At 36.5% G+C, this 24593-nt stretch overlaps 2 protein-coding genes across 2 annotated transcripts in view; one reads left to right on the top strand and one right to left on the bottom strand.

Moving 5' to 3' along the window:
• Nucleotides 1-1653: 1653 nt before the first annotated feature.
• Nucleotides 1654-9136, bottom strand: LOC137286613 (protein FAM76B-like). The gene is made up of 9 exons (XM_067818563.1): nucleotides 8963-9136; nucleotides 7606-7670; nucleotides 6915-6975; nucleotides 6332-6487; nucleotides 5460-5920; nucleotides 4934-5020; nucleotides 3308-3458; nucleotides 2876-2977; nucleotides 1654-2625 (listed from the first exon to the last, which is right to left on the bottom strand). Exons 1-9 carry the CDS (start codon nucleotides 9041-9043, stop codon nucleotides 2539-2541), a joined length of 1251 nt encoding a protein of 416 aa, XP_067674664.1. The 5' UTR covers nucleotides 9044-9136; the 3' UTR covers nucleotides 1654-2538.
• A 253-nt stretch (nucleotides 9137-9389) lies between these two features.
• LOC137286391 (centrosomal protein of 57 kDa-like) overlaps nucleotides 9390-24593 on the top strand; it is a 28132-nt gene continuing 12928 nt past the window's right edge. The window contains exon 1 of the mRNA XM_067818230.1: nucleotides 9390-9504. Within this exon, the coding sequence (XP_067674331.1) occupies nucleotides 9484-9504 (21 nt within the window). The 5' untranslated portion in view covers nucleotides 9390-9483. The remainder of the gene's footprint in view (nucleotides 9505-24593) is intronic.

The following is a 24593-nucleotide window of genomic DNA, read 5'->3' on the forward strand; positions in this document are numbered from 1 at the left end:
CACAGATTGTACCCATGTGGGGAATCAAGCCCAGGTTTATGGTGTGATGAACAAATGTTTCAACCACTAGGCTACCCCACCACCCTTCTGAACCTAGGAAACAATACAGATCTCTGATCAAACTGAAGCACACAGCTGCACTATACCCGTAACATTCAAGCCAAAGATCACTAATCCTTCATTCAGACATATCAGGATTTGTCCGCTACCATATCGTGCAATAATTGACAAAGTTAGCATGCATCTCAATAGCATTTTAAATAATACATCCACATGTTTGCTCTATGAATTCTGACTAATAATGTACATTCAACTGACCTAATTTGAAATGGAGGCATGGTTTAATATAACCTTCACTGTCACATGACTGCAAAATCTACCCTACGTGTTGAAAAATTAATGAAAATATGTAAGATGCATGCAGTACTTCCTGAAAACTACAGCAGTTTTGTTGTTACTGCATGTACAAATCCTTTCCAGGATCCCCCGTTATCAGTTGATAAATATAAGCACTCATGCTTAATAATATTCCTGATTGTTTTTGTGATTTGGCTAGGAGTTCAGATGCACTTAATGAATTACTCTAGGCAGTGTAGGCTCAAGAGAGGGTTTTGGAGTGTTTTGACTCATCAAATCAGTGAGGACCCCTTCTATTTTACATCTGCCCATCTATTCAACATTGGAGGGGGTCCAGAAACATTATATTCATCAATTTGGACCCACTCAAAATTCCACCCAAATCTAACACTATGTGATGAATTCAGGAGACCTGTCTACTTTAGTCAGTGGGCAGAACAAATGAAAACTTCTAACTGCATATATAGCCAGCTGCTGTGTCACCAAACAATCAGATTTTCACTTAAGTGTGAAATATTCACATCTGTAAATATATCTGTTTACTAACTGGAGATATTCAACTGCATCTGAATGTCTCACAGACCAACATCAAATAGTTCAAGGGGTTCATTTTGAATATTTTGAACAGACAAATGGTTACATAGTAAATTGCTCCTTCATTAAAACTGACCAAGCAAAGAGTGTTTCCAAGTTGTATAAAATTTGTTTGTAACCCACCATAGTGCTTGGATGACAAACTGACGTCCTTGGGTTGGTTCTTCAGCAGGAAGCACAACACTACCTCGAACTGATGTCTGCCACATGATGCATTGTTGAATAACAATACCAATGAAAGTCCAGAGTTCCTTCAAATACATCCTTAAAACCCTATATCACATCACCAGATGCTTAACTTGACCCAGAGTCTGAGCACAGACCCTGTCTATGACTTCCTTGCCAGTGGATACATCTCTTGCTCAGTGTAGTGTATCTGAATCCTGACCAAACATTACAACACCTGGTGTCCAACAAAGGCTAGGTGAAGAACGGCTATCAAAACATATGAGATCGTGCCAGGATGGATGAGGATAAAGAATGAAGTATAACATTCTCCAGTTCAAGACAATGTCCACAGCCATCAATGGGATGTACTAAAGGCCTAAGTTACAGTACAGGTTTCAATAATAAAAGTACTTCAGTAACCTTATGAAAGGGGAACACAGTGTTGTAGATATTAGCGGTTTCCTGGGGTCTCAAGTCCTCTGCAATAAGAATCTGACAACACCCTTAAACTTTAACAGGGGTCAAAGGGTTCTGAAAGGAACTGTTCACTTATGAATAATCTTAAACATGTCATGTATTTTCTCAAAGAAACAGAAAGAACATAATGAAGGTAGGAGACATCCTACAAGGTGGAAGAATGGTCAAAGTTAATGCCAATATTTGTCATAATCGTAGTAAAGGCTTCCCTACACTTGCATGCAACAGCAACATAGAATCAGTCACACGTTTCATCATTACATCAACAAGCTGCCTGTCTACCCAGGAATCCTCAAGCTTAGCCAAAATAATTCCAATAACTCTAAGAAACCAAATCTCATAGCCGCCACATGTGAACACAAATCAGGAAATAATGCCAAAGGATTTCTTTATGTAAAAATACAAGTCCCTAATCTACAGTGAAGTTTGAGCTTTGGACCTGTCATTGTGCACTGACCACTTATCTGAAACTAATGGGGTGATAAGGTTACTAACTTAACCCTCAATGGATAATGGAAGCCATTTTTCATGGTTGCTCTATGTATGTCATGAAACGTCTACAATCGTCGATCAAACAGCCTATCATGAGAGATGTATAACGTCCCTGATAAAATGAGTTAAAATTGAACTAATTTATGAACGAATGTAACAAATATTGTTGCCATAAAAAAAATACAAAATATAGGAATAAGTAAAACTGGACTAAGATCATGAAATAAAAGGGTTGACATAAAGTAGAAACGTTAGCAGAAAAAGGTTTCTGTGAATGACACGTTTATGCCAAGTTCTTCATTAGTATCATAACAAGAGCTGGCAAGAAATAATGTAAGCATAAAACTCAGTTCATTAAATATACGTTACATTCATAGAAAACTAAAGTAATCTGCTACTTTACAAAGGTCACACAGAGGTATTCAGTAATGTCTAAAACAGATACAATCCTCATAAATGAGGACTCTCTGCAATGACTGTCTTCTTGTTGTTTTTTTGTAAGGCTGAAACTTGACGCATTAATTCACGGTTCCTGACCTGGAATAAAACAAAACAAGACAAATGACAATCATTCATTGAACTTTCTTCAAAACACAAACAAAGAAAAGAACAATGCTCCTTACTTAAAAGAGTGAGTGAGAGTGTTTATTGTCACACCTGCAACTTCAAGAAGAGTACCCTGGTACATTGAGTACATTCATGGCTCTTCATAACATTTGTGGACAAAACCATCATTTATCAGGTGATATGAGTAATTTCTACCAGCAGAGAAATTATAAACACTTACCTGTAAAGTATCTATTGTGTCAGAACTTTGTTTTTGTAGAGTATTCAGTTTTGTTCTTGAATCTTTTTCAAATTCCCATTTTTCTGCTTTAAGTTCATTAATCTGAAAGGAAAATGCAAACAGTTCGAAACCAACAGGACCATCTTTTCAAGCAACAAACAACTTATAACATTGCAAATAAACAACATAAGAAACTCAATGGAAACAGTGGGGACACTTTTAAATCAACTTCACACAGTTAATGTTAAAGTAAATACAGATGTATCTAAGTTATTGGAGAAGAAATTGGCTTCACACATTGTATCCATGTGGGGAATCAAACTCTAGTTCTCAGTAAGACGATCAAATATATTAACCAACAGGCTATTCCACTGACCATACCCTACAGTTAAGTCTACTGGTCATGACAATATTGACATAAAAACACATTACTTTTTTATCCTTCTCCTTGAGCTGTTGGTCTTTGCCTTGCAGCTGCTTCTTAAGAGATTCCAGCTGTTCTCGAAGCTGTGTAATGGCAATCATCTGATCTGAGGACCCAATGTCCATCGTAGCTGCTGTGTCTGTTATACTGCTGCTGGTACTACAACAACAGGATTCAGGATTCGTTTTAGAATTGGTTGTTTGGTTGATTTGTTGTTTAATGCCATCATAATGCAGAAACATTGCTGAGTGTGGTGCAGAACAGAACTAAGAACAGGAACATCTCACACTGTAGTGTCTACATGCTCTCATTTGTTTGTTTACATCGCAGACGGCAAAATAGCAAAAGCGATGTCAGATACTAAATCTACATGCATTAAACTGGCATATTTTTGCAATTTTTATGGCTTCAAACCAAAACCGGTTTCATAAAGAAGTTGTGGAAGAACATTGTACTGTTGTACACTGTTGCATGACATCACACAGCAATGACATCACTACGTCTGCCACCTTGGAAACTGATGTCACAATACATGTCAGCTTTGAACAGCCCCCGACAGTACCCTACTCCCTAGCAACCCATTTCTTGGTTTGCAGTTGCCTTAGTCAGCTAACATCGCTGGTGGAAACACTGTGTTTATGTTTTTGGATGAATATACTTAATATACCAAAGCTGATGGCAACCAATCAACCAAATGAAGTCTTAACCAATTGAGTGTTCTCCCTAGGGTTCAGAAGGGGCATGGTAAATTCATGGAAAAGGGCACTTTATAACCTCAAAGGGCATGTTGGTGAGGATTATTGAAAAAACAACAAATTGTGTTACAATTCCAATTCTAAAGTTCGTTTTTACTCTTCTCAGTTTGTATTTTAAGATTAGAATTTGAAAAAAGCATTTCACATCTTCAAAATAAACACTTGTCATAGTAAGCGACAGCGAATGAGGTGAAAAAGGGCAGGGCGCAAAAGTCAAAGGGCAGGGCGCTGCACCCTCCTAAATGTGCCTAGGGGGAACACTACTATTGGATCTCTGATCTCTTTAACAAGGAGTTAATGGATATCCGGTTGAGTGAGAACTTTACAGTCATCTAGTTCAGACCTGTCGTGATGAAAAACCCTCATTTTATGACATAATCATGATGAGCTAAACATGAAAGAATAAATCAAAATGGTATTTGATGTGTGTTTACTAGACTACTGATTGAGAAGTGATAAATAGCAAAGAAAGATAACTCTACTTTATTATCATTGTGATATTTAATAGCTACATTTTGAGCAGATATGACATGAAATCCAAGTTCATTTGCAGTTAGAAAGCATAAGTGGAAATTATCTAGTAGCCCACAGACAAGTAAGATTGATTGGCAGTAAAGAAAACTGACTTGTTCCTGATTTCAGGCAATGGAGTTTTTTAACCCCCGTGTTGTCCTTGGACAAGTGACTGCCTAAGTTTTGCATGATGTTTCCATATAACCTTTCTGAGCATCAATAATATGTATCTCCCAATCAGGTACTTCAGACAATACTGTCCCAACAGTGGGAAGGGAGATACTTTGTTGGAAAACTATTTGTAAAAGCAGCATACTTTACACAATGAATTTATAGCTTTTTGCACTGTCTTGGATATACCCTTACCTTTTTGGAGTAGATACACCATTTGAGGAATTTTTTTCTGTTCTTGCTTTCTTGTTTGGACTAGTGGGAGATGAAGCATCTTCTGACCTTGAAATAAAAAGAACACAAAATGAGTGTAACCTCATCATGTTTAAGTGAAAAAACCAAAGATTATCATCATGTTAGGTCCAAATTATCTCCCCTTTTAGCCCCAAATGTCATTTGTGCACACTATTATAACATGGATAATAAAACTAAAATCACAAAACACTTGAAAGCATAATTACAACCAAACTCTATAATACTGACAAAAGCATTTTTCATTACAAACAATCTATTCTTCACATTTATACTGTCACATTCTGAGTACCATTTAATTCATGAGAATCATACTGACAACCTCCAAGTCTCGAATCAGATTTCATTTTATATGAGAGCCCTGATGACACCAAGAATGGGTTTCACACACTGTACATGGTCTTTGCTTTGACATTAACTTAAACCAATATGCAATCTCATCTCTGTTCGCTCCTCAAAACCAACTCACTTATGTTTTGAGTGATGTGATTTTGACTTGCTACTCTTGCTGTGTGACTTGTCTCGTTTGTCGTGATGTCGAGCATGTTTGTGCCTGTCCTTTTTCTCACTGCTCCGACTACGGCTTTCTTCCTTGCTGTTGCTATGGTGGTTGTTGCTTCCGCCACCCCCACCACTACCACTAGAACCAGTCTTTGTTGGGGTCTTATCTAGGTCAATGCCACTCAGTTTAAACAGACGGTTAATGCTCCAATGTTTCTCAAGTCGAGATTCTGCTTCATTCAGTCGACTCTCACTCTGACTGACTTTACTCTCCAGCTTGGCCAGTAAATTATCTGGCTGACTGTCAGTACTGGCTCGATTTGCTCCACTGGCAATTTTCTGGGCATCGTGTTCTCGATGCCTTTTGGCTTTAGCTAATACACGTTTATATGCCAAAGTGCATAACCAGCAGAGCAACTTGCCATCAACCTGAAAAATTGCAACCAGTAAGAAATATGTGTATTTATTGACCATCTAATCAACTGGGACATGCATATGTATATGGTCAAACAGTTGGGAGATGTCCCACAAAATTTAACCAAAACAACTGAGTGAATGAGTATGGTGTTATACCACCTTTAGGGATATTCCACAATATCATGAATTTGAACATGGAGTTGCTAATTCCAGAATCAGGTCCGGTTACAGCAATGGCCCAAAACAAATGCAAAGTTATTATTATCACTTCTATTATTATTACTAATGTTATGATGATGATGCATCCTCGATATATCCAGTGTATACCTTCCAACAAATCTCCACTATACCTTGGATGCATCTATGGCTATAATTTTACAAGCACTTAATCATGTAATGGTACATCACAATCTATGATAATACCTTTCTGCGACTGTCATCATTTCTGTCAAATGCACATTTCTGCTTGCACTGTTCACAGGTAGAAGGAGGGCCCCACTTTTTCTCAGAGTTAGTGCACCGCTGGCATTTGTTACCTATGAAGGCTGCTATCACACTGCAGTATTCACAGGCTGTAGGCTGGAAACAGAATCAGTACTCAATTGAGAAACTGTAATCCCCAAAATAATACGTTACATTTCCGCATAGTAACCTCCAAGGCCTCACATTTTCAAACATCAGTAAGTCATATTCACATGATGCCTATGGTCACAAAAGGCTGCAAAATCATGAAACCTTTCTTGGGCATATCTGTTTTAAAGGAGGTTGCTTGCATTTTACTAAAAACGAGAGGAGCATGGGGTACTGTTATTATCAACCAAAATCTATGTTACCCTTCTGAGCTTTGGTAGTGACTAAAAGAGTTAGACTAATTGTCTTCAGCTTGCCATCGATTCTTTTCTTAATATACTTTAATTACTTAATATAAATAGATTCTTCAAATGTTCCAGTGGAACTGCTTGGCTTATCTCCAATGCAAAATTGTACAAGGTGTAATATGACATACCTTCCCATATACTTTAACATTGTAGGCACATTTCTTACAGATAGAGTGGGTGCTGCCTTTACTGAAAAATGAAAAAGACAAAACCTGGGAGATTCAGCTACATATCTACCATGATCTACAATCTAATTTTGTTATGATTAGTGGTAATCAGGGTAAAGGAGTTTACTGAAATATAGAATATCATTTAGTGATTTACTATTATGTTCATGATGTTTACTCAAACACAGGAAAGAGACTTAAGTACCATTACTTAAGAAACTGGAAGGCACAGAGATGTGTAGCAATTACTGTAAACAAAGTTTAAAACTGACAGATATATTGAACTTGGGTTTCCTCCCTTTTAAACAATGTTAACAGCATTCTGGTTTTATAACCACTATAAACTTAATATGAGAAGAAAGTATTGTGCATGGAAGATCAAGCCCATATGAATAGATAAAAGATTTTTATTGACTATCTCTCATAACAACCATGGTTATCAGGGTTAAAAATAACTATAGCTTTCCAAAAATAACTATAGCTTTCCAAAAATAACTATAGCTTTCCAAACAGTAATACATTCAGACAAGAAAGAGGTACAACATTGTCATGGATAAATACTAAATTTGTTTCCAAACACTAATGACTGCAATCAATGTGTTCAGCATCAACTGGTAAATGAGAGATGAAAATCAATCATGTTAATACATACTTGACTTGTTGGAATTCTGCTCGACAATATGTGCACTTGACAATAGGATAATTATTCCGACAGTCCTGAAACAAAATTTTATATTATTACAAATTGTAAAGACCAAAACAAAGGTGTATGAATATGATGATTTCAGGGTCATTTGTTTTTACGCAAAAAAAAGTGCTTCTACCATAACAACACTTATTTTGAAGACAATACACATTTCAGTTTGCCTTACTACTGACAGTAAAATAATATTCCTCCTTCTTGATGTGTCAAATCAGTCATGGATTTCCCCCATTTTCAACTGTGCTTAGTACAGTTATCATTACATCTCTATTCAACCATCAGAAATTTTTTGCTACTGTGACTTCACCATTTTCACCTCCATTACCGTTAACTTTGCACAGAATTTCTTTCAAAGTTTCATTCGTGAGCTTGAAATACCAAATAATGAAATTTCTCTTCTGAATCTATTTGGGATAGATTCTGTTTAGTTATAATAATTATAAAAATACATTGATTCCATCAGAAGACCGACACAAAAGAATTTTATTAACCTAGAAAAGATATATGTGAGTATTATTGGGATTTCCATACACTGCAAGATGTTGTACCTGTATCTAAGACAGCAAGCAAAAGATCTGGTAATATTGCTACTGGTTTCAAACGCGAAAGCAGAGAGCAATAAGACCCCCCATTTAAATTTAGCATTGTGTCATTCTAAACAAAAGCTATTGTGGTGAGTAAATAACCATGATTTATTTGATGCTTTCTAAATTTTTGTACTCATCATATATATCAAGGAACCAATAACATGTTCATGGTAAGAGCAATAACCTTGGGTTTGCTAAAAATTCTTGAGATTACAGCCAGTCTTGAAAACTACTTGAGTTAACAAAATCGTTGAGCACCAGGAAAATCATATTTATTACTCCTCTTCAAAACATACGTTTCGAATGTGGGATTGCCTAAACTTTCTTCTTTTGCACTTGAATACTTCAATGGAAACAGTGATGAACATATTGTATGTTTCCTCTGGGTTTGGACCCTAAGACCTTTCGATGAATTATATTTAGATAATATATCACTTTATTAAAAATTAAATTTTCAGATTTATTGTCACTGAAGCCAGTGAAGGGTATAAATAATGTTGAGATTATTACTGCTTAAACATTATCAGCTTAATACGGACAATATATAACATCGGATTATTGATGTGATTACATGCAAGATATTGTACATTTTATAAAGGATTAATCCTCTGAGCCGTTTTTAAAAATCGCCTCATGATGTGAATGTACATTTAAACATTGTTTGTGTTGTTTGACAAGTGGAAATGTGTTTTACTTTGAGGAATTGGGGGATCACTCACTTTGCATAACTGTTCGCCTTGAGATAACTCTTCAAATGGGTGTCTACTATGACATTTCGTACAGGAAAACAATGCAGCCATTCTAAAATTTCAAAACAATTTGGTTAAAATGAATTTTGAGGCCACAAAACCTTCACGGCCTCAAACGGAAGTGGAAAATTTCCGCTGCCATCTGTCTGCGCATGTCTAACCGGGTTTGCTTTTCATGGGACATTTTCTGTATTTTGGCTAATACACTACAGTTTGGTTCCAAAGCGCATGTAATGATTCTCTCTTTGTACATTGTAATTATTTTGTGATGTTAATGGATTATTATTGTTGTATAATCACAATAATAGAGCGATTGATTAGAATTTTAACCAATCAAGACCAGCATCACAATCAGTTTCGCTTCCAGCCAATCAAAGGAAATTTTACATTTTAAGCGGTAATACCGTCGCCCGGATGCTGTCAGCTTGATGTTTACATGAGTTTTCTGTGCATGGTTATAAGTTCATCATTTGGTGTGATAACGTTCCACAATGGATGATTCTAATTCCAAAGTAAGTTAGATGTCATACTGATCGTTCCATGTACGACATTAGAGTCAAGCGTGCTCACGTTAGATGACAGATCGCAACGAATTTACATTTTATTGACACCGACTCACAGGTCTGATCTTGCAATCTATCATATGTTGCTGTAACAATCAGGTTTCAGGTTTAATTAAGTGCTGTTGATTGTGATTTTTAAGTTTCAACATGCCATAAACGTCACACTCACAATTCAAGTTAATGTCAAACGTTTTACCATGGTTTTCTTACAGTCTAATCATGGTTCAGTTATATTGTGAATGTCGGATGAGTTGAAAAAATACAAGGAAATTAGTTTTAATGTCACTCGATTACTTGACGTTAACACTAAATCATACACAGATGACAGCAAGGCTGTAGTTCAGTTGGTGCAACTGTTTGGCATTAATTCCTCCTGACTGACTCTTCAATGACTTGGTCTGCTCTCTTTTATCCAAAGTGTTAAAAAATTCTGACTTTTGCCAGGTTGAAAACTTGACCCTTGTATCCCTTTGAATAAACACTTACATTCCATGATAACTGATACAGGTTTCCAGTCAAACACCCATAAGTTACCACAAGCTTTCAGCCTGTAGAATGTTTCACCTCTTTGAATGATTTATTCAAAAGGTTGTTTATATCAAAATCAAGTATGTACATCATCTAAAGATTTTTTTATTTAAAACTTATACACACAAATGTGCTGACCATGAAGTAATTAGCATAATTTGTGATAATTTCCATTGTCCAATGAGTGCTCTCAAACCACAGTTCTAGTAAAGAATACTTGGGTTGAACATGTCCCTATATTTCTTGCACTCACATATTGGTACTGTTTCTAGAAATGGGGATGCCACTGATTGGCATGTTTGGTGAAGACACAGCTATATCAGCTATTTCTGTCATGAAAAGGCATGTGGTTACAAACTTCCCTGTTATCTGTTTTGAAAGCGAAAATGATCTCAAACTGCAATTTGTCTCCTTTTCCCATCCAAGATAATTTCACGATTATTGTGTAAATGACAGGACAGTCCTTGCAAACAATTCTCACACAGGGGAAAACAGAAGTGAAAGGTCACAATGTATCGCATACTAAATTGTGGAATGCAAGACAGAAAGAAAGATGTTCTCCATTTGTATGATAACATATATATACCTGAACAGTTTCCAGCAATGCTGTTTGTATTACCACATATGTTATTGGATGATGTCATTAGTTATGTGTCATATGTTAAAAGTACAAAAGGCTTTTCATGGGCAAATTTTTACATTCAAACTTATTTGCTGGTATTCTGACTGCAGATTTTCTAAATTACCATACTGTCAAAGGATAGACTCGCCTCTTTCGGTAACCATAGAAGCAGTACTCCATCGGGAGACCTCTTTATGTGTTTCTGTGTTTGTTGTTTATATGTAAAATTCCAGCATTTCATGTAATATGATTCATTGGTAAGGACAAATCCAACCTTCCACTTGTTCCCTTCAGTAAAATCCCATAGTGCAGTATCTCATTTATAACCTCATACAGGCCCCCATAAGTAGTGGAAGGAATTACGGCAAATTTGAAGAATTGCATCTCAAATGCAAACAAACGCAGCCCACTCACGAAACAATAACAGCGATATTGGTAGTTTAGCGGTAATAACCATGATAACATAAAAACCTAAACACCCCTATTGGAAACAATGCCAGTAATACTTGAAACACACTCGGCCATCTTCAGAGATTTCTCAGCTCCGTTCCATGATTTGTCAGTCGCGTCCTGAAACTCACACATCAAAACATAGCGTCACTAGATGGAGCATCCGTCTTGTTGAGTTTTGTTTCTAGTTTCTACTGTTTTCATATTTTTAATTATCCATGTTTGACCATCTTTGACCACCCATGTTGAATACGTTTAGGTATGAGGTGTTGTCGGAGCTATTGATAATTTTCTCGGGGAAAAGATCGTCATTGCAAAAGAATGTCATAAGTCATGCCCCCAGAGGTTGTTAACGTCTGAACATCAGAAACCTTGAGAAGCAGTTCCTTCAAATTTGCCGTAATTCCTTCAGTTACTTAGGGGGGCCTGTCATATATACATTTTTAACCTCTGCAGTATAATCACTGAAGTGTGATTAGTGTTTGTATAGCTAAGACAGTTATTTATGAATTATGACCTGAATTGGGAACATTTGAATTCCTATCAGGGTTATTTACTGACGTTTGTAAACTGCTTGGATTCAAATAGCTACTGAGAAAAATCCTGAATGTTTTTTGCTCATTGTGATTCATCAAATTCTTTCTGCTCATGCTTACCATGAGATATATATTTAATCTGTGAATTTGACGCCTTTATATTATTAATATGAGCTTGTTTGCGTTGTAGCCACTAACATCAGTGTTCACGAATAGTGTCTGACCCTCTGACAAATCTGGCAGATTTGCCAGTGGTCAGATGGAAGTCCCCAACCTGCTGGCCCCAGTGTCTAAATATATCACAATGACTTTGTTTGAAGTTGTTATTTGTGGCATGTGACACTTGTTCACTGTTTATAAGTTTATGTTTAGAATGTTTGTCATTATATAATGTTAATATGTTCAATGCCAATTATGAGAACTGTTAAATCTGAAATGTGTGCTAAATTTTATTCTGTGGGTCCTGTGAATTTTACAGGACCCAATGTCCTGTTACTTTGAAACACCATTCGTAAACATTGTAACATTGTTGTCAAGCAACTGTTAGTAGGTACACTGAAACATCACTCATTAATAATGTAAGTTGTATATCCATAGAACTCTCCATGCTCAAAGAAGTTGTAAAGCACACCTTCTGTTTTATATATATTTTGATACATTGATGATCATGATTGTGACTTATGAATGTGTTGAACCTGAAGTCAATAAAATAACTCAAATGAAGTCTGTTAATGTAGTTTTGAAATTTTCTTAAGTCATATGTGAAGACAATTTTTCTGGAATTAAATAGGTGTTTCCTTAGTTTTGGAAAGGAAAGTGACAAGTAGTGGAGTCCTTCAAAAGAAGCATTTAAAATGATTATTCATTGTAAAAAACAATGGTTAATGAGAATTTTGTGGTGTAGTGTAACACACTTGCATGAAGTAAACTAACCATTAATTTGACTAATATTCTGGATACTCCTGAATGATTGTATATATATTCAGTGATATGCAAATACACTGATGAAGTACTGAAAAGGTGAATGTAATTACTAAAATTTAAACCACTTTTTTTTGTTTAATTGTACTTCAAGTGTTTTTCTTACATGTGTGTTTATTACATGACTATTAGTTATTAAAAAAAACAAACAAAACATTAGAAAACACCTGGACAAAACCCCTTAAAATCGTAATAACATTAAAAAGTATGTATGTCAGTTATAATCACCACAAGTCTTCTGATAATCAATGATGGATTTGCTTTCCGATTCCCAACATTACTGACAAGTGTTCCATGTGTCTTTGCCAATGAAGTCAATAACTTCAGATGAATAATTTAGTTATGAATTAAGCTTTCTTTTGTGTCTTCCATATCACATTCTGCAAGGTATTCTTAAAATGTAACTCTACTAATTTATCACAAACAGGTTAATGTTATCTGCCTGCCATGACAGACTGAATATTTACCACTATGATAAATTGGACTTGATGCCTGCCATAATGTTTCCATATACATATCACACACGAATAGAGTATGTGTTATCTGTCCATATAATAACTGGACACATTGACAACTAGTATGTATTGGTGTTTGGCGGTTTGTGAGAGAGCGGTTGATCTGAAGAAATTGAAGTCTGGCTTTATTGTACATGACATGCTCCAGCAAGTTTGGATTATTACTGATCTGTATGAAATCGTGTTTCACTTGTACTCGTGTCAATGACAGTGTTCGTACACCTTTTTATTAAATGACATCTGATGTTCACTTTGCTTGTCCCATGTCAATTTCAAATAGATCCCTGTCAATTTCAAATTATTTGCTTAGACGAAATTGGTGTGAATTGAGTTTGCATAGACAGGTTTGTAATTTCACTTTCTTGTATCAGTGTTTGAAGAAATGTTTGCTCATTGCTAAATGAACCATTTATTCTCAACCCTGTCGTATTGTCTGTCGCTGTTTTGAGAGAGGGATTGATAAGGGTGGTGAATATGTGTGATTGTGGCTTAGTGATCAGAATATTTGTAGATTGAATAGTTCATGCTTGTGTGAGTTATATACAACCTCTTGACATGTGTAATTTGTTTAAACTGATAGAGGTAGGTTGTTATTGAAATATGAATCAGTCAATGTTTGAAGATTTCGATTGTATTGCACTTAATCTCTTGCTGTGTTATCATGTTCTAAAATGCTTTTCATCATGTAGACCTTTTAGAGAATGTACCTTCAGCAAGTTTATGACTTGAAAGTAGAGTTGGTAGATTGAAACTATGTTAATTGTTGTTTGTATTATCCCAAATGATAGGTATGTAACTTAAGGAATTTCTTTTTCAAAATAAATAAAGGGGGCATGAATTTTCAAGTTATATTTTTGATAGGTTTTATTGAAAAATGTTTTAATGTAATGATTTAAACTGAAAGCAGGTGAATTCTTTTTTACGTCTTCCTTATTTTTGGCCACTGGAATGAAAAAAGGGATCCCCAGTCCCACTGATAGTTAATCTTTTGTTTTCACATTTCTATTTTTAGTACTCGTCTAATTAGTACATAGACTCTGATCAGACTGTTGATTAACTTATTTTACACTAACTAAGATCTTCCAGAGATTCATTGTCATGTATAATTATTTAATCAGGAGTATGCGGAAGACAGATAATCAATTGTTTTTGTGGTTCCTGACATAAAATATATTGTATTTCTATCTAATCAAGAGACTTAATGGTCATGCTTAATTGCTTAATCATCACTCAAGTTGATTGCTTGGAATTTCATCATTAATGGAAAACTGAAGACTTGGTAAAGACAGAAATTACCACGACCATATTTACAGATTTGGATTTATTCATGGATACAGCTTGGTTTGTCAGTTGGTAAATCTGGTTTCCTTTCAAAACTGGTATTTGTAATTGCATCCGTTTCAGATAGTATTGTCATGATTTTGATACTTTTGAAAGGTTCAGCTGAGGAGAATATGATTCCATTGCTTTGTTTGTGAATGTGATTTGTTAGTGAACAGAATGAACAAATGTGAAAAACAGTTGTAGTCCAAATCTGATCATCCTCATCTGCACTATATATGATGTATGAAGAAATATACCGAGGGAAAAAAATAAGGGACCACATGAAAGTGTTCCTGTAACTTTTTCCAGGTTTCTTCACAAGTTTTTTATCACATAGCTTGTGCTTTCATGTGATCCCTTATTTTTGGGGGGCGGTGGGTTAGCCTAGTGGTTAAAAGGTTTCCTTGTGATGCCGAAGACCTGGGTTTGATTCCCCACTTGGGTACAATGTGTGAAGCCCATTTTCTGCTTTGCCCCGACGTGATATTGCTGAAATATTGCTAAAAGCGGCATAAAACTAAACTCACTCACTCACTCACTCACTCACTCACATATTTTTTCCCTTCAGTATATATACATAGGAAGCAATTCCATGAGATGACAGTTCGTTATGCCTAATTGTACTTCAATTGAACCAAGTTGCAGAAATTGCCCTGTGAGGTGAGGTGGCTGTCCCTTTCTCTGCGCTCCTCCATCATAACAAATAGTTAACTGTGTCAATATTTTCATGATAGTAAAACAACTTTAAGATTTTTTTTGACAAAAAATCTGCAAAATAACTCACAGAGTTGGTATGATGGTATGATGGATTAAGATCAGTGTTTCATTGAGTATTTTATGTCTGTTAAGTTTTCAAGTTAGATTACAATTCATCGGTCTGCTTTTGAGCCAAATGGACTATAGTTGTGAGCTTTCAAGATATTTCTTGTGGAAAAAGGAACCATATGTTGTAAATATACCAAAATATGTATTTAATCACAATATTTTGTCAGAGATTTGTTTGTTTTGTAAATTAGGAGATGTAGATGAGAGAAAACACCAGAGTGTTAAACACACAACAATGTGTTGCAAATGCAAACATCGATGTAACTAATGTTATCCCTAACAGGTGCTCCATTTTTCCACTTTGGCATTGTGTATTCAAACTTGCGTATGAATTAAAGAACTTGCCTTCCTCATAGGCAAGCTGAATTAATATAAGTCACATTGTTGGAACTGTTTAGAATTTCTCTGGCATATTTTCGTTTCTGTGAGTGATAATGCCTGTGAACATTTTTTAATTGAATTGTTTGTTAAACAATTTGCCCACATAGATGATAGTTAGATAGCAGAGGGAAAAAATATGAATGTCTTTCTACATGTATGTTGTAATGTTTCTAAGTATCATTTATTTATTTAACATCTATTAGAATCAGTAAACAGTAATAATTGGGAAAATATTTTGATCCATAGATAGACATTTTTGTATTGAATGCATTTCCATGCAGTCAACATTTTGTTAAGAATTCCAGACAAATCACTTCTGTAGTTTGTAAATGATCATGAATTGTGAGGTATGGTGATTATTAGTCAGGTACGAGGGTGATACAGTCGAAGACTTCCAGGCAACCCCTTGCCCCCAACTGCTGAGATTACTGACAGGACAATATCCTGTCACAAGCTGAGGCCGAGTTGCATGACCAGTTGTCATAAATCATTTGTGTCAATATCAGATGTTTGCCGTCAATAGCCTCTGCATTTGTCTGTTGCATTAGCCCATACAAATAACTTATTGCACTATTGATCGTACTGATTATCAATAAATGGATCAGATCTTTTTTCTGTTCTTGTGGAAAGGATACTGTTGAATTCCTGGTTGAAATGGTTGGTTTCTTTACTGTATGGAACTTGTGCATGAATATTTCATGATTATTCCTTTTACCATGATTGTGATAGTGCTGATAAATTTCTGCTGTTCTGTAGTAAATATATTCACAGATGACATTAGTAGGTTTATATGCCAGTGAGATTGAAGAAAAAAATTGTATCTGAGATGAAATAGTCTAAGACTTCAGTTGTTAGTCCGACTCCCAAGACTAGGTATGGTGAAATGTCTTTTGGTCATGTACGTTTGATGGAAAGGGCGATGGGGGTAGCCTGATGGTTAAAGCATTTGCTCGTCCCAGCCAAGGCACAGGATCGATTCTCACATGCGTACAATGCGTGAAGCCCATGTCTGGTGTCCTCAACCATGATATAGCTGAAATGTTGCTAAACTGCAGTGTAAAAGCCATACTCTCTCTCTCTCACTCACATTGATGGAAATTTCTTATGAAAGTCCACCCATTAAAATTAAATTCGACTTCTATTAATGTCAAGCAACAAGTCCAAGGAAAGACTGAAAAGTTAAGCTTGGATTGTTGTATATGAAAGCATCTCTTTCATGTTTAGATCTTCAGCTGTTTGAAACTGCTGAAGGTCTTGTATGCTACTTAACAGACCATTGTGTGTTTAATTATGTTAAGTGCAGGAAACAGGTTATCCTGACTGATAGTATGACGGTCTTCATCACAGTGGCCATTCATCCATTCAGAACTTCCTATTCAGAACTATGCAAAACAATTTTACTGATTATAAACTTGATAAGTAAAACTGCAGTGTCTGAGCACATTACATCCTGAACATGTCTGTCAGCGTCCTTGAGTTTACATGTTCAGTGGAGCATTGCCTGTGATTTTTGAAGCTGACATAACCACGTTATGGTGAAATGGCAGTTTCTAATGTATTCATGAAGTCAGTTAATCCACACTTAGGTCTTGGTATTGTGGTTCTTTCCATTTTAGTGTTGTTGTGTGCATTTAGCTGATCCTACCAGAGTTTCGGTTTCACTTGATTCAAGTTTCGGACAAGTGGCTTGTCACAGAATGCCTGAGTTAGACAAGATGATCAGTTTCTCATAATGTGAACCCTTATTCTTGAAACGTTCTTATCCCGGAGTATTGTTATATAATAACATAGTTTAATACACTCTGTACATGGGTGTAAAAGGCCACACATTTCAAACTGGGACTGGAAAAACAATTGTTTGTGTTTGATTGGGAGTGACTATTCCAGATATGCATATTTGTGTTCATTTTTGGGATCTGGTCAGCATGGAGTGAATGAGTTTAGTTTTATGCCACATTCAGCAATATTCAAGATATATGGCACAGGTCTGTAAATAATCAAGCATGCTTGAGTATCAATCTGTGCAGTGAACCTATGACATGTCAGCTAAGTCGGTGAGCCTGACTACCCGGTCCTGTAAGTCATCTTAATACTTAATAGATATAATAATCTCAACCTATAGTTGTGCCGTTTGCTATTTATAGAGTTTTGGCATTTTTATTTGTTTTGTTTTTCTAGGGAACATTTTTGTGTCAGTGTAATGGTGGGGTGGGCTTCGTCTCCGGAGCACATCTCCAACAGTTCCTAATATCTGTCAGCAAAAGTTGGTAGATATATGTGGCAGACCCCAACATGGTGCCTTTTGCTATGTACAGGTTTTAGTGAATTATAATTTTCTGTCTTTCCATGGAAACGTTTCGCACTTAGTCTCAAAATGGAGGGATGGGCTTAGTTTCTGGAGCAGAACTCAAAAACTTCTAAATATCTTTCTGCAAAACTTGGCAGATATGTAGGGGAGACCCTTAAGTGGTGCCTTTGGCTATTTACAGATTTTTTGTGATTTATCATTTTCCCAGTTTCCATGGAAACGATTCTGACTTTGTCTCAAAATGGAGGGTGGGCTTGTTTCCGGAGCACAACTAGAAAACTATTTATAGTCTGGTTCATAATTATTGAGAATTTTTCTTCTTACTTTGAGCTATCCTAACACCTCAACTGATTCACTGATACTTAAAACTAAGTTATGGTATAAGGGAGGTAACTCATCTTGGCCTACTGAGTATAGTACAATTAGAGTTACCTCCCCTGAATTTGTAGCAGACGTCATTTTCCTCAGCACTGTCAACAATGTCTGCTGAAGATAAAAGAAGGTTGATTTTTGAGTTGTGTAATCAAGGAATTGATGATGTAAATACATTGGCAGAGAGAACAGGAACTCCTCTTTCTACTGTGTATAGGATTAGGAGGAATTTTAAAGAGGGAAAGGATTTGGGGCACCAGAAAGGAGAAGGGAGACCCAGAAAATTGGACTTCTCAGATCGCGTCCGGCTGGGAATTTTAGCGTCTAAAAAGCAAAGGGCAAGCATCTCCAACATCAGGTATGAAATGATAGAAAGGGGATCAACAGTTGTATCAAAATCTACAGTTAGAAGAAATTTGATTGATCTTGGATGGGAGAAAAAGACTGGAATTCCTTCTCCTCACATGAAACAAGAACATAAAGACAGGCGTGTTGAGTGGTGTTTGGCACATGAAAACTTTGACTGGGAAAATGTGATTTTTACTGATGAAAGCTCAATATGGGTATATCCCAATAATGTGAAAATATGGACAAAGTCTGCGTCAGCACCGTTGTATCGACGACCTAAATACAGCCCAAAGTTTCATGTATGGGGAGGGATATCCTTATTAGGAACGACCCCGCTGTGTGTGTTTGAGGCAAATCTGACAAGTCAACGCTACACTAACATATTAGATAATTTTCCCCTTCCAAGTGCACATGTGTTTTATGGAAATGACTGGATTTTGCAGCAAGATAATGATCCTAAACACACCGCAAAACATGCCAAGCAGTGGTTTCAGGAGAAAAATGTGACTGCATTACCATTTCCTGCATATAGTCCTGACTTAAATCCCATTGAGAACATTTGGGGGATGATGAAGGAATGTGTGAATCAAAAGGGGTTGACAAAAATTGAAGACATGAAGAGAGAAGTGGTCCGATACTGGGACAGCATAACTCACGAGACACTAACCTCTCTGATAGGAAGTATGCCTACCCGTCTTAGACTGTGCCGTGAAGCTCAAGGAGACTTGATAAAATATTAAATTGTTACCTACACAACATGAAAAGGTCAGTTCACTTTCACAATACATTCAATTTTATCTGATTTGTTCTCGTTTAATAATATGAAATGCTTTAGCTATTCTCAATAATTTTGAACCATACTGTAGTATCTTACAGCAAAACTTGGCAGATATTTGAGGCAGACCACAAAGTGGTGCCTTTTTCTATTTACAATGGTTTGGCATTTTTATTTTTCCCGGTTTCCATTGAATCAGTTCTGACTTTGTCTCAAAATGGAAGGATAGGCTTCGTTTGCAGAGCACAACTCAAAAACCATTTCATATCTTTCAACAGATCTTGGCACATATATGAGACAGATCTTGAAGTGGTGCCTTTTGCTGTTTACAGATATATGGCATTTATGTTTTTCATGACTTACATGGAAACGATTCAAACTTAATCTAAGAAAACATCAAGTAAGTGTCAGATGATTTGTCCTTACAATTATGTGGAGGCCGAGTTGATATGTCATCTTCTAATGACTCTTTTTTTAATATTTCTAAATGAAACTTTTTGAAGTTTTGACAGAAAATTGTGCCCATTTCTGCTGTCCCACATTATTTTGCTGCTGGAACATTGGTAAAAGATAGTAAAACCATAAACACAAACAAAAAAATACACGCCATGCTTCAAAAGTTTTCAAACATGAACTAGTTTTTATTATAGTCCATGCCTCGTCCGTCCCCCGTCCGTCCATCCGTAATCATTTTGTTTCCGGAGCATAACTCAGAAACTGTATAATATTTTTAGACCAAACTTGATATATATAGTTATCTCAGCCTATGGTTGTGCCTCTTGCTATTTTCTTCTCGGTTTCCATGGAAACGTTTCAGACATAGTCTCAAAAGTGAGAGGTGTGTTTCGTTTCCGGAGCAGAACTCAAAAGTCGTGCAATATTTTTCTGCAAACTTGGTAGATATATCAGTGAGAAGCTGAAGTGGTGCCTTTTGCTCTCTACAGGTTTTTGTGATTTATTATTTTCGTGGTTTCCATGGAAATGTTTCAGACATAGTCTCAAAATGGAGGGATGGGCTTCATTTCCGGAGCAGAACTCAAAAGCCGTTCAATGTTTTTCTGCAAAACTTGGTAGATATATCAGTCTAAACCTATAGTGGTGCCTTTTGGTATTTACAGTTTTTTGTGATTTATTATTTTCTTGGTTTTCATGGAAATGTTTCAGACATAGTCTCAAAGTGTGAGGTGTGTTTCGTTTCCGGAGCAGAACTCAAAAACTTCTTAATATCTGTCAGTGTTACTTGGTAGATATGTGTGGCAGACCCCAAAGTGGTGCCTTTTGCTATTTACAGGTTTTTATGATGTATTATTTTATCGGTTCCATGAACACGTTGCTGACTTCGTTTCTGGAGTACAACTCGAAAACCATTTCATATCTTTCAAAAGATCTTGGCAGATAAATGAGACAGATCTTGAAATGGTGACTTTTTCTGATTACAGATATATGGCATTTATATTTTTCATGAATTCCATGGAAACAATTCAGACTTGGTCTAAAAACACAATAAGTAACTGTCAGATGATTTGCCCTTTCAAATATGTGGGGGCCCGGGGGATATTTCATCTTCTGATGACTCTTGTTAACCTTGTTTTGGGGATGCTTGTTCTTCTAAGTGACAAACTATCATCACTCTGTGCCGAATGCTTGCAAGTCTACCAACCCAAACTTTACTATTAGAACCATTATAAGTAGATATAGGTTCCCTGAGAACTAGTGTTAGTTGAGTGTAGTAGCCCAAACAGGATGTCATAAGTCTGACTTCAAGATAGTGGCTTAAGTTGCCGACTGTTATACATTGAATCAAATGTAATAAATTGTTAGAGGGGAAGAAATAGCCAGGGAGCAAACATTTAGAAAGTAAGAAAACAACTGCTTTGTTTGATTAGAAGTAAGTTAATTTCAAAATGAAATGAATGCACATTTAGATTTTAGTCTACGTATTGTTTTATGAATCAGAAAACTATGTGAAAGCGTACCAAGCAATATTGGTTTAAGTTGCTTCCTGATTGGGCCTTCAAAACGAAAATCTGTGAAAGAAATTTTTTTGTGGCCTTATATTACCAGATTAACCCTGTTGCTATATCTGGAACTGGTTTAGAACTGATTTTGCTTGTTATCTTCCTACGGTATATTATCCTGATACTTTAAGGAACACATTACCGCTTAATATGTCATGCCAGTTGATATGTGTAATCCACTGACAGAGGTTATGTCGGACTGCATAACGCCCTGTAGTCATACAATGCTTTCAACTTCAGCATGCTTCACGGAGTCATGTAATCCTGTTATAATCTGCTTCATATCTGACCTAGCTCTTGCAATCCTTCCTAATCTCAGTTTGATCTGGAATAATCATAATCTTGTAGATTTTTCAACCAAACCTCAGCTTCATGGATTTTCAAACAACCATTGTAGGGTTAGTTCAAAATGTAGAATAGACATGATAAACAGCTACAGGCTGTACTGGAAGGAAGCAGTGATAAGGGACAAACGTAATTAGATCCAACACCGATTACATTCTAAGCTCTCACTTCATTTTACACACCACCGAAAGCGTGCTTTATTCACCGTATCGCCTTGTTGACCTAGGCATTATTGACTATACCTACATTGTGTGCTGTAATAGTCGATCTCTCCACCACACAAACGGGTTCCAACCTGCAGAATGCGCTCCTTTCACGGCCCCTCTTCCAGTCAGGAGGGCCTTGTAATCAAACCACATCAATTCCAACTGAGTTTGTTTACTACCCTATCTGACAAGCCTCGCTCTTTGCTTTCTCATTGTTAAAATAAATCAATCTCTCATAAGTATTGTCTCGCATTGAACAAGGTGGAGGAGTTCAGGAACATTACCTTCACAGCGGAGGAATTCTTAACATAGAGACTCACCATCCCTATGCCAACAAGCATGAGTGTCTCAAGTGTTCAGGTAAATTTCTATCTTACCTGTGAACGTATATTTGATGAAGTTTACTTTGTTCAAGAACTATGCATGGAATTTAGTGATATACAATTGCATCCTTCATTCTGCTGTGAAAATGCCACTGTTTGAAGTTTCGGGTTTGTGTCAAGTGCTTACTTGTCAGTGCATTGAACAGATGCAGTCAAAATTGAGAAAAACTTTGTGTGAAATTTATGCTGGTCTAGCAAAACTTCATCAGGACCACTGAATGATAAGTTTACAGATGTCTTGCTGCTCCCTCCAAACCACTTTCTATTTCGCCTTGCTTCAGATATTAGGGAAAGGAATCAAAGTTTTGTTGCACTTTATGTGTGAGATTGCATTTAACTTTAATCCTTTTCACAGAAAGGTGGTTGCATAACCTGCTCTATTTTATTTTTAAAAAAAAATCAAAATGTTGATGTTATTGTTAAGAACTGACTTCAATAATTATTCATATTTAAGGAAGGATAAACAAACAATCCATTGTCAGCTAATATGGTGAAAATGGTCCATGAGTTGACATTGCCTAATCTCTTTTGGTAGGGGGTGTGTGAAACATATTCAAGGTACACTGTGAATGGCTTGTTCCGTAAATCACAAGCACTGAATCAGTTGTAAATTTTTATTATGCTTTGAACAGTGATTCAGTCATTCCACATCATGTCAGCCTGATGTAAGAGAAAACCCAAAAGCTGTGCTGTCATGAACATTTGACACTTTTGTGCAAGCAGATCAAGATCCGTAATTAGAATGGACCTGGGATTCAAACCCATGGCAATTGGACACATGAAATCATGGAACAGGTAAACAGAAATGCCTATTGACCACAGTGCCATCATATCATATAGAGCTACTTTAACTCACTGACTTCTGTCATTTTAGTCATGAGGGGTTGTTCGGGTACCCTAGTGGTTAAAACATTTGCTCATCATGCTAAAGTTTCCCTAATGATTTTATGGCCAGTAGTTTTAACTGTGGAGACTAGGGTAGCCAATTGGATAAAGAGTTTGCTCATTATGCTGAGGATCAGAGTTTGATTCCCAACATGGGTTATGTTGTATGAAACCCATTTCTGGTGTAAAGCAGCAGAAACGAAGCTCACTCCTTTCGATGATGATGGGTGAATATGAGTATTTTCGTGATTTCGTACCCTAAACATTTCTTAAGCTATTACTATCATCCCTTAGTAACAATTAATATTGATCAAATTTATGATGTGTACAGCATTTAACTTCTTAAGCAAACATGCCAACAGATTGATTAAATCTTCAGCATGTTTATGATCCGCCCAGACCAGAAGTAGATTAAAAGGATCACCAGATGCAATTTAACACCATGGTACAGGCAATAATACCTCTGTCCTGGGCAAGATCGGGGTAGTCTAGTATGTGAGCTGGAATACACTACACAACTCATCCAGTCAACCACAAGCAATTCAGTGTGTGCTGCCCGACCTGGATACTAACTTGCGGAGGCTATGAATCGTCTGTGACAAGGTTTGAAAACTGTGAGGTGTTTGTAATGCCTTCTGTGAAAGGGTTTGATTGTTTGTAAGGAGGTGTGGAGTGATTTTCTGTCATGCTGCCAATGTAGGTGGACAATGGAAGTCAGTTTGCCAAGGCACAGGGTGGGTGTGAAGTAGGGATTTTCATTCCAACACATGACCATTGCCTGAAAGTACTTGGCAAGCTGTATGTGCTTGCTGTGTTCTTGAGGTTCTGTGGTGAAGGTAACAGTGACATTTAATTTGGTAGCAATTCACATGGATAGTCAACCTTGAACGGCTTGTAGGGCAGGACACAAACCTCATATTCCTTCAAAAGCCATTTGTTTTGGATATGTGAGGGAGGTAGAGGAAATCTATGCTTGAAGTGAAAGCTTGTGATCTGAGTACTAAGAAGAAAGAAAAATTGATGTGAAATTTATGTGCACATTTTCTTATTAAAACAATTTTATGTTGAACCAACTCTATGATACTAAATTGTGCCATCAAGAAACTAGTACTATCGGTTCTTCTCGTAGTCTGAGACCAATTCCTGTCCTAGCAGTGTGGTCATTTGACAGCTTGTTAGATCTTTGTTCATAACGTTTCCATCTTAGTGACTGGTATGGAACAGCCTTCATCTAAAT

Source organism: Haliotis asinina, chromosome 6, assembly GCF_037392515.1.
Source record: "Haliotis asinina isolate JCU_RB_2024 chromosome 6, JCU_Hal_asi_v2, whole genome shotgun sequence".
Taxonomy (NCBI): Eukaryota; Metazoa; Mollusca; class Gastropoda; order Lepetellida; family Haliotidae; genus Haliotis; species Haliotis asinina.